This window comes from Podarcis liolepis (genome assembly GCF_965112155.1).
Source record: "Podarcis liolepis genome assembly, chromosome: 8".
Classification (NCBI taxonomy): Eukaryota; Metazoa; Chordata; class Lepidosauria; order Squamata; family Lacertidae; genus Podarcis; species Podarcis liolepis.
Window position 1 is genome coordinate 75,057,564 of NC_139560.1, and position 15,812 is coordinate 75,073,375.

General features: G+C 42.2%; 1 protein-coding gene across 3 annotated transcripts in view; it reads left to right on the top strand.

Annotated features, from left to right (window-relative positions):
* Window positions 1-12,503, top strand: part of CDH18 (cadherin 18) — a 632,508-nt gene extending 620,005 nt beyond the window's left edge. For all 3 annotated transcript variants that reach the window (XM_083519276.1, XM_083519278.1, XM_083519277.1), the window contains 2 exons: window positions 8,876-9,127; window positions 11,683-12,503. In XM_083519276.1, coding sequence (XP_083375402.1) covers window positions 8,876-9,127; window positions 11,683-12,173 — 743 coding nt within the window. In that variant the 3' untranslated portion in view covers window positions 12,174-12,503. The remainder of the gene's footprint in view (window positions 1-8,875; window positions 9,128-11,682) is intronic.
* The last annotated feature ends 3,309 nt before the right edge of the window (window positions 12,504-15,812 follow it).

Sequence of the window (15,812 nt, forward strand, 5' to 3'; positions counted from 1 at the left end):
CTAGCCTAACCAAAATCAACCCAGATGAAGCCAATAAAATCAGACTTAAAGTCACCAACATCCTCTGCTCCAGCAAACCACCCAGAAGCAATTTACACAAAGAAGAACAGAAAGCACTCACCAACCTGAGGAAAGACAACAACATAATCATTCTCCCAGCAGACAAAGGTAATGCCACCGTTGTGATGAACACATCGGACTACCAAGCAAAACTATCAAATCTACTCCAAGACCCTACCTACCAACCTATAAAAACAGATCCCACCACCTATCTGGAAAAAACCACCAAATCCAAAATAAAAGCCTCTCCTATCAGTGAAGAAATCCAGCTAAGAATCATCCCCAGAGAAAAATCATCCAGATGCCCCAAACTCTACGGCCTCCCCAAGATACACAAAGAAGGAACACCACTCAGACCAATAGTCAGCTCCATAGGCTCACCTCTACAAAATCTCGCTAAATTTCTCGCTAAGCAACTTCAGCCCTATGCAGAATCCATCTCTTCACACGTTACAAACTCCTTCCAGTTCATAGAAACAATAAAGAAGCAAAACCTACATCCCGATGACCTACTTGTGAGCTTCGATGTTGTATCTCTCTTCACACAAGTGCCCATTAATGAAGCCTTGACAGCCATTCAAAACAAATACAATCCCCCCGAATACATCCTGGACCTGACCAACCACTGCCTAACCAACACGTACTTCATCCACAATGGACAAAGATACAAACAGATAGAAGGAGCACCTATGGGATCACCCCTCTCACCGGTCATCGCAAATCTGTACATGGAACACTTTGAAACCAATGCTTTAGACAAGTCAGAACACAAACCCAAACTTTGGCTCAGATATGTTGACGACACCTTTGTAATTTGGCCACACGGGAAAGAAAAACTAGATAGCTTCCTCACACATCTCAACAGCCTACACCCCAAAATACAATTCACTATGGAAATAGAAGCCAACAACCAGCTTCCCTTCCTTGACGTCCTAATCTACAAAAAACCTGATGGCTCCCTAGGACACACTATCTACCGGAAAAAAACACACACCAACCGCTACTTACATGCTCAATCACACCACCACCCTGCACAAATAAACTCCGTAGCCAAGACCCTCATCTCCAGAACCAAACGCCTGGCTGACAAAGACCACTTGACAACTGAGTTACAGAATCTCTCAAATGTGTTAATCGCCAATGGATACCAGCAAAACAGGGTTAAGAAGCTAATCCAAAAAGAAACACCCCCCAAAAACCAAGACACGGAAGAAAACAATGGCATGGCCCTCCTTCCTTATATCAAGGGCACTACAGATAAAATTAGCAAAATCCTCCATAAACACAATATCAAAACAGCCTTTTGCACCAACCAAAAAATAGCCAATATCCTCAGAAACCCCAAAGATAAAATCCAGTTGGAAAACCAAGGGGTCTATGAAATACCCTGCAAAGTCTGCCCAGCCACGTACATTGGACAAACAAACAGACGAATAAATGCACGTATCGCAGAACACAAGAATGCCGTCAAAAAAGAAGAAAAATCTTCCTCTCTTTTCCAACACATGAAAGAAACAGGACACGAAATTAATTTTGCAGATTCCAAATTGCTCTTTAACATGGAACATCACCACAAGAGAATAATCATGGAAGCCATCGAGATAGAGAAACACCCTCACAACATGAACAAGCGTGACGACACGTCCCGCCTGCCAGACATCTGGAAATTAGCCCTCCCCACAAAAACCGACACCAGATCCAGAGGCACACAGAACGCCACCACCAATCAACCACACCAGACCCAAACCCAGACCCTCTCCACAGATAAATTACAGACACCATCCAGTAACCAAACCATAGTGGCACCTCCGGATGCTGCACCCCCCTGCAATCCCTACACAGATCTGGCTGGCACAGGGCACAAAACCACAGCTCGCCCCTATACACGAAGCCAAGCCAAAGCACAACTAAGTGCAGTACAGCCATCTTCCCAGAAAAACTCTTCACAAATTCAAGAGGTCAAGACACGAAGGCTTTAGCAACTAATCCACACCTAATGACCCACCTAAGTGGTACTCAGAATATCACTCAAGAAATCACTCAAGATATCCCTCAAGTAATTAAGGAACAAAAGAAGAAAAGAACACTAGCCTGGGAACTTCCCCTCTGCCCAGAACTTTTGAGGCAATACACCACACCCCTCTACAGTATTTATAGGAACTCAAACACTGAGATCCCGCTCTGTTCCAGTAACAAGAAGCCGAAAGCACCAGCCTGAAGATGACGAGTGAGACCTCGTCGAAACGTCGCCTAGACACCCCAACTTTTACACGGGAAGACACCCGAGGACACCAAAACCTGCATTCCTGTACCCGTGAAAATCTACGAAAACAAATATCTCACCTCTACGGGGAGGAAACCTTCCAGCTAACAAGAACCTACGAGAAACTAGAAATCCGAAGAGCCACCATCTTATGTGATCTCTTGTTCCTACGCAACTGCCGAGACAACAACTTAATTCCCACATGCTTCCAACTTAAATTCCACTCTAAAACCCCAGCTACCGAAAGGATCCTGAAACGAACTGAACTATCCCTAATCAGAAACGAACTACATAAGAAAAGATACCTACTAAACCAAACCAACAAAGATCTGCTCACTCTTCACCTCAAACTCTGTAACAAAATCCACCCTGCACTCTGGGACAAATGCAAACAACTAGCCGTCTGGAGAGCTGAAACTGAGACCTCACATAAGACAGACACACACACCAACAAACTCCACAAACTAGAGAGACGCCAGAAGCCCAGCCACCCTCCACAACAACCCATGAAACAAACAGTACATAACATATCAGACAGGATCCTCACCTCAACTGAAACCAAAGTACTCTCCAAAGGTTTCAACTTTGCAGTTACCCCGAGACGCATCCCCACGGAAAACATCATATGCGGAGTCGAAGCTAGCCTAACCAAAATCAACCCAGATGAAGCCAATAAAATCAGACTTAAAGTCACCAACATCCTCTGCTCCAGCAAACCACCCAGAAGCAATTTACACAAAGAAGAACAGAAAGCACTCACCAACCTGAGGAAAGACAACAACATAATCATTCTCCCAGCAGACAAAGGTAATGCCACCGTTGTGATGAACACATCGGACTACCAAGCAAAACTATCAAATCTACTCCAAGACCCTACCTACCAACCTATAAAAACAGATCCCACCACCTATCTGGAAAAAACCACCAAATCCAAAATAAAAGCCTCTCCTATCAGTGAAGAAATCCAGCTAAGAATCATCCCCAGAGAAAAATCATCCAGATGCCCCAAACTCTACGGCCTCCCCAAGATACACAAAGAAGGAACACCACTCAGACCAATAGTCAGCTCCATAGGCTCACCTCTACAAAATCTCGCTAAATTTCTCGCTAAGCAACTTCAGCCCTATGCAGAATCCATCTCTTCACACGTTACAAACTCCTTCCAGTTCATAGAAACAATAAAGAAGCAAAACCTACATCCCGATGACCTACTTGTGAGCTTCGATGTTGTATCTCTCTTCACACAAGTGCCCATTAATGAAGCCTTGACAGCCATTCAAAACAAATACAATCCCCCCGAATACATCCTGGACCTGACCAACCACTGCCTAACCAACACGTACTTCATCCACAATGGACAAAGATACAAACAGATAGAAGGAGCACCTATGGGATCACCCCTCTCACCGGTCATCGCAAATCTGTACATGGAACACTTTGAAACCAATGCTTTAGACAAGTCAGAACACAAACCCAAACTTTGGCTCAGATATGTTGACGACACCTTTGTAATTTGGCCACACGGGAAAGAAAAACTAGATAGCTTCCTCACACATCTCAACAGCCTACACCCCAAAATACAATTCACTATGGAAATAGAAGCCAACAACCAGCTTCCCTTCCTTGACGTCCTAATCTACAAAAAACCTGATGGCTCCCTAGGACACACTATCTACCGGAAAAAAACACACACCAACCGCTACTTACATGCTCAATCACACCACCACCCTGCACAAATAAACTCCGTAGCCAAGACCCTCATCTCCAGAACCAAACGCCTGGCTGACAAAGACCACTTGACAACTGAGTTACAGAATCTCTCAAATGTGTTAATCGCCAATGGATACCAGCAAAACAGGGTTAAGAAGCTAATCCAAAAAGAAACACCCCCCAAAAACCAAGACACGGAAGAAAACAATGGCATGGCCCTCCTTCCTTATATCAAGGGCACTACAGATAAAATTAGCAAAATCCTCCATAAACACAATATCAAAACAGCCTTTTGCACCAACCAAAAAATAGCCAATATCCTCAGAAACCCCAAAGATAAAATCCAGTTGGAAAACCAAGGGGTCTATGAAATACCCTGCAAAGTCTGCCCAGCCACGTACATTGGACAAACAAACAGACGAATAAATGCACGTATCGCAGAACACAAGAATGCCGTCAAAAAAGAAGAAAAATCTTCCTCTCTTTTCCAACACATGAAAGAAACAGGACACGAAATTAATTTTGCAGATTCCAAATTGCTCTTTAACATGGAACATCACCACAAGAGAATAATCATGGAAGCCATCGAGATAGAGAAACACCCTCACAACATGAACAAGCGTGACGACACGTCCCGCCTGCCAGACATCTGGAAATTAGCCCTCCCCACAAAAACCGACACCAGATCCAGAGGCACACAGAACGCCACCACCAATCAACCACACCAGACCCAAACCCAGACCCTCTCCACAGATAAATTACAGACACCATCCAGTAACCAAACCATAGTGGCACCTCCGGATGCTGCACCCCCCTGCAATCCCTACACAGATCTGGCTGGCACAGGGCACAAAACCACAGCTCGCCCCTATACACGAAGCCAAGCCAAAGCACAACTAAGTGCAGTACAGCCATCTTCCCAGAAAAACTCTTCACAAATTCAAGAGGTCAAGACACGAAGGCTTTAGCAACTAATCCACACCTAATGACCCACCTAAGTGGTACTCAGAATATCACTCAAGAAATCACTCAAGATATCCCTCAAGTAATTAAGGAACAAAAGAAGAAAAGAACACTAGCCTGGGAACTTCCCCTCTGCCCAGAACTTTTGAGGCAATACACCACACCCCTCTACAGTATTTATAGGAACTCAAACACTGAGATCCCGCTCTGTTCCAGTAACAAGAAGCCGAAAGCACCAGCCTGAAGATGACGAGTGAGACCTCGTCGAAACGTCGCCTAGACACCCCAACTTTTACACGGGAAGACACCCGAGGACACCAAAACCTATATATATATATATATATATATATATATATATATATATATATATATAAGCTCCCCACCACCTCAACAGCAACCTACCAGCTGGGAAACTAGCACAGCAGCTCTGCTCCACTGAGTGGTCCACTTCTACTCATTGTGAAGCAACTCTACATTTAATTTGGTTGCCATCTGTCTGCCTTGGGAGCCTGCTGTGGCTGTAGAGGCCGATACAGCAGAGAGATGTTTTGTTGCATCTGATGCAGATGAAGACATCCGGTTGTTCTGCTGCCAATGCACCATGGCATTTCTTCCCTTTGTGCTCCTCCCACCGGTCATTCCTCTTCTGGTCACTGCTATGGATGCATAACCTGTCTGTCTGCCTCCAGGTACTGTGGTCATCTGCAAGGGATTCCCACATGGTGTGGTTGATGTTGCCATTCTTGAACTACAAAGACACTTATCCAGGAGCTGTAACCTTCAGTTTTTAACTCCCTCTTGGGACAAGGAAGGAACCGCTCAACATTACCTTTGGGAACTCTATGTAACTATAGGATATGACGATGCACCTTTCTAAGTATGTTACCAGCAGTATGGTGTACAGTGGTGCCTCGCAAGATGAAATTAATCCGTTCTGCGAGTCTCTTCGTCTAGCGGTTTTTTCGTCTTGCGAAGCAACCCTATTAGCAGCTTAGTGGATTAGCGCTATTAGCGGTTTAGCGGCTATTAAAGGCTTAGCGGCTATTAAAGGCTTAGCGGATTAGTGGCTTAAAGGCTATTAGCGGCTTAGAAAAGGGGGGGAAGCGGAAAAAAATCGGAACACTCGCAAGACGTTTTCGTCCTGCAAAGCAAGCCCATAGGGAAAATCGTCTTGCGAAGCAGCTCAAAAACAGAAAACCCTTTCGTCTAGTGGGTTTTCTGTCTTGCGAGGCATTCGTCTTGCGGGGCACCACTGTATATATTTCTGCAGGGACCATGCTTTCTTCCCATTCTTAAACTGCTCTGCTGGCTTCATTCATCTGAGCTGACCTATGGTAGAATGAAATTTTAAAGATCACACGGCAAGCCTTTCATGAAGTCACTCTTAAATAGTATAGCAGTCATAAATGCCAGTCTATTCAGGCTCTCCTACTCTTTATTAGCTTGGAATCTAGACCAAAAGAATCTCATTATAACTTCAGGGGGGAAATGGTGTTGGAACTATTAAAGATTTTTCAGTTAGCCGACAGCAAAGCAAGGAAGTCAGACCCTGCTACTACTTTCATAAAATAAAACAAGAAGTAAGAGTAAGGTGACAAGGGGCTTTTATACTTTTAAAGCTTTTAAACTAGTTTCTCTACATCATGCTGTAGCAGAAAAAGATAAATTCCTATGTTGTTTTTTTCTACTTCGGGTTAGATTTTTATGTGAAATGTACTGTACGGACAATGATACATGATATGGTATCTTTATTGATTGCAAAAGTGTGTGGATGTGATATGAAGTCACTTACCAGCCTTTTGAATCAAGGCTTGAAATGAAACCGTGCGCAGGAAAATCAGAACCAGGGCAGATCTTGCCTGCCTACTCACAAAATGCCAAAAGTTTCACCTTTCAAATCAGTCATTTGGGAAAATGAAATCGGTGCAGTCCATTACCAGGACTTCAGCCCCATATTGCAAGTGATTGGTTGGGAAAAACAAAACCAGCAAGTGTTGATCAAGGCAGAGCTCAAATGTGGGCCCAGCGAATAAGCTATCTTGCCACATTTGAAAACCACTCCAGAAGGCAAGCTAAATGGGGGCAGGGTGTGCTTCAGAATTCTGAACTCCTTTTGAATTCTGAACTGAAGAGACACAATAATGGAATCATAGAATTGTAGAGATGGACGAAGGGTCATCTAGTTCAATCCCAGGCAATGCAGTAAACTCAACTAAAGCATTCACAACACAATAAAATGCAATCACAAACAGCTACCCCATGAATTTGCAAGTGGGAATTTTGTGGTTCACTATTTTTCACAGTTCTCCAGATGCAGTTGTGCATGCCTTAGCTGTTTACAAATAATAAAAATATGGGGAGAGGAGTAGCTGTCCATGCAGATATCAACATTTGTGGTATTTCACTCTTGCAAATGCATAGAACTATTTTTTTATTTTTTAGTTTGCATGAGCATAATACCAATGTTGGCATATATACAGAGAAGCAAGAATGTGATTGATATCTGTACAATTCTCAATAGTAGTTGAGCAAAATATTTGAAGAGAAACTAAAAAAAAGTCTGTGATTAACTTTGAATGGCAAGAAAACAGAGCCATTGTTTTTAAAAAGGCAAAAAGAAGACTGCTTCCTCCACCCTTTGTTATATATGTAAAAATAAAAAAGGAATCCAGAAAGAATAATATTGCTTGAATTGTAATCTTATATTAGAATTGAATTGACTCTTACTTAGTGCCCTGATTTTAAATAGTTGCAAATGGTGTGATGTGACATTGTACTGCTGTTCATCGTCCACAGCTGGGGGAATAGAGAAGAGATTCTACCTTGTTGAAAAGGGTTGTATTAACTTTTTCACCAAGATGGATCCTGAGATTGCCCCTTTGTTGCCATGTGGGCTACCAGCACGTCTATATGGGTGACGGAATGGGGGGCATGGCATAAGACCAGAATGTCTGGAGGCAGCTGGAGGATGGATGGTGGCTAACAGATTGAGGCTGAATCCTGACAAGACAAAAGTACTGTTTTGGGGGGACAGGGGGCGAGCAGGTATGGGGGACTCCCTGGTCCTGAATGGGGCAACTGTGCCCCTGAAGGACCAGGGGCACAGCCTCGGAGTCATTTTGGACTCACAGCTGTCCATGGAGGCGCAGGTCAATTCTGTGGCCAGGGCAGCTGTCTACCCTTTCTATCTGGTACGCAGGCTGAGACCCTAACTGCCCGCAGACTGTCTTGCCAGAGAGGTCCATGTTCTAGTTATCTCCCGCTTGGACTACTGCAATGCACTCTATGTGGGGCTACCTTTGAAGGTAACCTGGAAACTACAATTAATCCAGAATACGGCATCTAGACTGGAGACTGGGAGTGGCCGCCAAGACCATATAACATCGGTCCTGAAAGACCTACATTGGCTCCCAGTACATTTCCGAGCACAATGCAAAGTGTTAGTGATGACCTTTAAAGCTCTAAACGGCCTTGACCCAGTATACCTGAAGTATATCTCCATCCCCATCATTCAGCCCGGACACTGAGGTCCAAGGGCCTTCTGGCGGTTCCCTCACTGTTGAGAAGTGAAGCTACAGGGAACCAGGCAGAGGGCCTTCTCGGTAGTGGCACCCACCCTGTGGAACACCCTCCCACCAGATGTCAAGGAAATAGACAACTATCTGACTTCTAGAAGACATCTGAAGGCAACCCTGTTTAGGGGAGTTTTTAAAGTTTGATGTTTTAGCGTGTTTTTAATATTCTGTTGGGAGCCACCCAGAGTGGCTGGGGAAACCCAGCCAGATGGGCGGGGTATAAATATTAAATGATGATGATGATGATGATGACTAAATGCAATTATTAATTAAGATTACTCTGACTCGCTTTCTCTTCTTGTAGATAACACAGCCAGTATCCTGACCAGGCGGAGGAGATTTAGTCGGACGACTCAGGACGTGTATTACCTCCCTGTGGTGATCTCTGACGGAGGGATCCCTTCTCTCAGCAGTAGCGCCACCCTTGTAATACAAGTGTGTGCATGTGAAAGAGATGGGAGGGTGAGGACCTGTCATGCAGAGGCATTCCTCTCCTCTGCAGGATTGAGTACGGGAGCCTTAATTGCCATCCTGCTGTGTGTCATCATTCTCCTGGGTAAGCCTCTCTCAGAATTAAATACCGGTGTCCTTTCCACGGCCTTCAGATGATCACAGAAACAATGTGGCTTTTTCAATATAATGTCATTCTGAACCAGGAATCACTCGTGATAGGAGGTAATTAGAAATACAAAGCTTTGATTTTTTTTTTAATATTAAAAAAAAAATTGGTAAAGGCTTTAGCTAAAATTAATAGGACCAAGAAGCCTTTAAAGCAGACAGCTGAACTGCTGGCATCCTGTGGAATTAATTTTGCAGAGGTCACTAAGTAATTAGCACTGCTGATCTACCCAGGTAATTTGGTAAGATTTTCAGGAACCAATTCGAGTTGCATGTCCAGTACTCTTGGGGGAAGTAATAAAAAGAAGAAAGGAGGAGAATCTTTTTGAAACAGATTCCTCCGCCAGAAGGACTTTCAGGAGTGTATGAAAGCCATTTGCTAATTATCTCTGTGGGATGAGCTGATAACGACACAAAGCATCATCAAGAGGGGCAAGGGACAGTGCACGCAGGAAGATGATTCTATTAGATAAATGTCCTTGGAAATGCATTTTCTCTGAATACTTCATGTGCTTAGATTTATCTGAATAGTACCCATTAGCTAATATTCCCTCTCATTTGGCTCTGACTCAACCTGCTCATACTGTCTTTACATGTATATTTGCACACTAAACAGAGCTTGAGAAGAAAGCCCCTTTGAAGAACAAATGCTGCTCACAATGGGATGAATCTATAATGACCCATATACTAATATTGTTAGAAATTAAAGAAGTGAATCTTTATCCAGATAAAGGAAGTTCTTCAGTATATGACATTATTCTTAAATATCTTCATTAGCCATCTCCATTGCTTCCGTTCTCCAGGGAAGTTTTTATTTTATTGTTTGAAATTTCTGATAAGGAGCAACCCATTTTTGCTTGCCCCTCCCCCAATAAAAATTTTATAGTCTCATTAAGTGATATTTAAATCTCTCGTTCCCGCCATGTCCTCATCTGAGTGGTTTTGGTCAGTGTCCATTTTACAATTGATTATACCCAGTGGCCCCAATTCTGAAAAAAAAGAGTTAGTTATGCTTAAGTTCCAAGAAAATTTGTGATAAGAATTTGTGGCAGCCTTTCATCCCTCAACTGTAAAAAAACAAACAAACCAGATTTCCCCCTGCCCATTAATACCTGTGCACAAATTATTAATGTGGCAAGTAATATCTTCCTAACATATGAAAAATCATTAAAATTTAGACCTATTTAGATATAATATTATGGGTTTTGGGGTGCCAGAGTTTGTGGGTGCCTGGAATTAGTGGGTGCTGGTGTTTTATCAATGCTTGGAGCATTAAGAGGGGCTGCCAGACAAGTTTTCCCATACAGGAGATCGCCTGGGAGAAGAGCCATAAAGGATAAGAAAGGAACAGGAGAAGAGCCATTAAGAAGCAGGTATAGGCAGATATAGGCTGCGCCAGACAACAAGCGAGTGGGAGCCCCTCCTTCCACTGAGCGATAGTTGTCAGAAGACAGTGTGAGAGTTTTTAGGAGGTGGAAGTTTCAAGATTTCAGTTTGCCTGATGAGAGATAGGGGGAAAGGTGTCATTCTGTAAGCAGCAAGTTGGGACAGGGGACAGAGGGTCATGGCTGATTTCTGCTGGCATCCAAGACTTTGGCCATGGGAGAACTAAGAACGCTCTCAGATTGTAATGCTGCAAGTCTCTCCATTGTATGCTCAGGTTGCATATATGTGTAAATGAACTGTATATGGTAAAGACACCATGGTCTCTGTTGTGCCTCATTGTCCAAAAGGAAACATAGACCCTGGTAAGAGTGCCTGGAATTCCCTGGCATCCCACACTGAAGTGGAGATTGGGGATAGCATGTAACAATATTATTAGGATCTGGATATATTTAATAATAAATCATTAAATACACCACTGTTACAGCTTTAATCTATTGAAAGAAGGTGTTTCATGTCTATTGACCTGTCAGGCAAATTATATTTTGATAGTAGGCAAATTTACTGAAAAGGGTTCCAGATATTTTTTATTTCTTCTTCAAGGCTGTTGTTTTGGATATGTTAGTAGCAAGTAAAGCAAACGTTTCTGAGCATGAGAAAGTGAAAACTCTCCCATAGTATAAAGGTTAGATATTTAAAATCTGGAAAGTAGCCAAAAGGGGTGTGTGTGACACAGATAAGGCAAGCTGATGACAGGGGAAGGATAGATTATTCAAAGAAACTGAAAGATACTTGGCTGATATTTGTTGGAATATGAAATATGGGTCTTGTCAAATTCCAGAAAATACATTGATACCCTGTAATTAGATTATGTAATATTATGGGGTATGGGGGGGGTGGAGAGAAGAGAGATTAGTTTAACTTTCACTTCTTACAGTATCTCAGAGAAGAACCTATATGGGAAGTTTTGGTATCATGCACATTTATTTCACTTTAATCCGTTAATGAATTGATAGATGAATCTGCTAAAAGCTATATGATTCATCAGCATAAAAAATATCATTTAATCAGCCAGCAGCCCTTCTAATCTGCTATCTTGAATTTTCTCAGCAATAGTGGTCCTTTTCATCACACTAAGACGGAGCAAAAAGGAGCCTCTGATTATTTCGGAGGAGGACGTCCGGGAAAATGTTGTGACATATGATGATGAAGGAGGAGGTGAGGAAGACACTGAAGCTTTTGACATCACTGCCCTGCGGAACCCATCAGCTGCTGAGGAACTGAAGTATCGGAGGGATGTGCGGCCTGAAGTCAAACCCACCCCTAAGCATCTCACTTCATCCTCTCTTGACAGTATAGATGTTCAGGAATTTATTAAGCAAAGATTGGCAGAAGCAGACCTCGATCCTAGTGTGCCCCCATATGATTCCCTACAGACTTATGCATATGAGGGTCAAAGGTCAGAAGCTGGATCTATCAGCTCCTTGGATTCAGCCACTACACATTCTGACCAGGATTATAATTACCTTGGTGACTGGGGACCAGAGTTTAAGAAGCTAGCTGAACTTTATGGAGAAATAGAATCTGAAAGAACAACTTAAATTCTCGTTATCATTCCTCAAATACGGAACATTTTAGTTCCCCAAGCAACTTGGAGACATAACGACAGCAGTGGTTTAACAGCAAACAATCTTTATCTGAATATATTATAGAAATACAGTACTTGGAGCAAACTGATGTACACAGTTACTGTAGAAACAAGTGCCCTTTTCACATTTGAAACTGGGTTCTTCAATTGGATGGAAATTTGGAAGAAGAAACAGAAAAATATATGCCCCAAAGGAAAAGATTGTCCCTTTGTGTATATTTTTAATTGCTCAATAAAGTCTGTGGTGCAGTATCAGTAACGATACCCTAAGTAAACCAAGCAATGGCCAATATTACTTTAATATCCCTAAATATACCCAGAGCTACATTGAGTCTATAGTGATGCCTACTTGTGAGACGAACAAATCTTGTTTGGATAGTTGAAATAATGTGTCTAGCTCTGTTTATAAGTTTAGAGGGGTTAAGGTAATGATGGGGAGAGGTCATTTGCTTCTGTTGTAATACATCCCAGGAATGCTACTTCTTTCAGAAGGGTGTAACGGAATTGCTCGGTTAAGTGCCATTTTAGTGTCTGCCCATACTAACACCCATCTGAATTTTATTTACATGCCAACATCTGTTGGGGCTGACACATTTCAATGGGCCAATCCTAATCTTCCCATCCATAGTGAGCTCATGAACCAAGCATTCTATTGAAACAATCTCATAATTCCACCCTCCCACTGCCAGAACTTTGCTGTTACTGAGTGGTATCGAAGCTGTTGCTTCCATTTTTATTGTTATTTTGCCTGCTATTTTTAACAGCATTTCAAATACAACAGCAGATTTTTTAAAAAAATTAAATTGAACAATATAAAATGTCTTTCTGCCATGAAGGAGAAGACGAAAAGGCTTTCTCGGTTTGGTTTGGTTTGGTTTTTAAGTCATTGTTTTATTATGTGTTAAGCTATGCAACAGCTTGGGTTGCCTGGTCTTCATTGGGATTGGTGAATGTAGATAAGATATTGCCAATCATATGATGCTCTAAATCCAAAAAAGAAAATTGTCACTTGATAAAGTGTTGTCATAGCCATTTTCTGTATATTCACAGGATGGCATAGAGAGCATTATCAGTCAATTCCAATGTCAGGTTCAGCATCCATGGGAAGACTTTGGGTGCAACAAACAACCTGAAGGCAAACGATGTGATTCCCATCTCAGAAGTCAAACGGGTCTGGGTCGTGCAATGCAATGGTCCAAAGGGCAGCAGTAGTACAAGACATGCACATCACTGGAGTGCAAAGTAGAGCTGTAAAAGTATCTTAAAATGTTCTCAAAATTTATTGTAAAACAATAGAACTATTATTTACTGTGGCAACACCCAATATGTTTGGAGGGACATGCCCTTATTTTATGTCTACTTATTTAAGTTTGGTAAGTGTATGTAAGATTTATGCTGTTTTGGGTCACTTGTTGAAGATTGTATGCATATTTTATATTACTTCTAGTGTATTTTAAATCCAGCTTTATACAGATAAAGCTGCTTGGGTCCTTCAAAACATGTTGGGTATTCCATTAAAAATAAAAAAATAAAAGATTTATTCTATTGTAATAAACATTGACAAAGAAAGATATAGCTCTTTTGTGCACTATTGGTGTTGCAATCTCTTGTTTCTTTGCAACACTGAGGTCACCGGGGACCCCTTTCCCAAGTTAACTACCCCAAGCTCATGAATAAAATGGTGACGCACAACTTTAATATTCAAGGTAAACCTGTGAGCATGGGAAAATTACCTTATATTTTATTGTGCTACATAGGATCCCACACAGATAAGGCTGGATCCTACTCAATGCTTCCTTCTCATATATGTAAATGTTTATTTCCCTACACATCTATGTGCATTTGCAGGATCATTCAAAAAGGCATCTCCATGAGGGTCAGAGTTCTTAAATCCATTGATTAATTTGGGGCCTCTATATCAGAAGGGGGGGGGGTGGAGGGTCTATTGTTTGAATAAGGAAACAGAGCCAAGAAAGGATTGTATTAGTTATGATGGTTTGTTTTAGTATTTTAGTTTATACTTCATTTAGTTATGATCTTGTTGCATAGCTAGATTTTATGGCTTTGTTTGTTAGGGATGCATTTGTGTGTTTGAGAGAGAGAAAAGCGTCACTGTTGGGGTTTTTTCTTGTGTCTGTGACACCAAATTAATTTTACAAGTGTGGCAAGGCAAAAGGGAGTACTTATTTCATTGCAAGTCAGTTTCACTTAGGCTGCAATTTTGCAGGAACACAGCACAAGTAATAACTAGACGGGGAATGCTAGGTGCTTTTTTTGTTCAGTGGTGAGGTCTTGAAGTTAGTAGAGGCTATTAATGAATATAGCCGTACAATTTGATTTCTCACCAGTTCACATTTAATATGTTGGTTTTGCTCCCCACCTTTCTAATGACAAGGCCCTTATTACACTCCAAACCGTAGCTGAAATCCTGATGTTGCAAAGGATTGTTGCAATTGAATTTCTCCAGAATCGTGATCTAGGCTTGGCAAACTAGGTGAGAAACTGCACAGGCACTGAATTCCCTCAGGAAAGTTTCTTGAGGAGACTTTCTAATCACCTGCAAGATAACTATGTCGTCATCACTCCATCCTACTCCATACTTAAGAGTGAGTTGGAAGTCCTCACCCTGGACTATAGATATTTCTGGACCCTAATGTGATAGCACAGGAACAGGCGAACAGTTTCTGCACTCCAAACACAGAGATAGAACATTGCAGTCAATCTGTATAAACACCTTGATTTTGCCACTTCTACCTCTGAATTAGTGTTTCTTCAGGGGAGTTGACATTACCTAACCTCATTATGCTAGAGATGGACCGTAGTTACTATCTCGGTACATTTCCGCTTACCACTAATGAATTACTTCTATCACTGCTTGTAGCAGTGTAGCCCCCAAGCTTCAAATACTTGAGGTGCACTTCTTTTTGTCAGAATCAAAACTGAAGGCCCACCCCTATGGTGGAAAACAGCCAAAAGCCATTATTTTTAGGGTATTTAAAAAGTAAGAATTACTCAATCTTAGGGAAACCCACTACTTGCATTTCTGCTAATTTGAGCATGTGTCCTAGTTTAAAATGGAGACGAGTCAGGCTAGAGATATGATAGGTGACCTTCAATCACATCCTTTTCCCCTGGTTGAAGTGGATATGAAGAAGGCCAAGATAGTAATCACACAGAGTGCAAGTCTTCTCTATGAGTAAATATGTTGGGCCTGCAATACCCTCTAGTTATTTTTTTAACAGTACAATCCTAGACCTTTCTGCAGACTTGCAATGCTAGCTTCCTGGTACAGTCATGCCTCGGGTTACAGACGCTTCAGGTTGTGGACTGCCGAAACCCGGAAGTACTGGAATGGATTACTTCTGGGTTTTGGGAGTCACACATGTGCAGAAGCGCTAAATCGCGCTTTGCACGTGCGCAGAAGTGCCGAATCGCAACCCGCACGTGCACAGATGTGCAGCTGCAGGTTGCAAACGGATTACGTTCGTAACCCAAGCTTCCACTGCAGTGGTGTCCCTGCCACTTGATGAAAGGGCAAAACACAAGACATGGGGTTAGCATGGTGTGAATACTATACTGGGAACCACCTAAA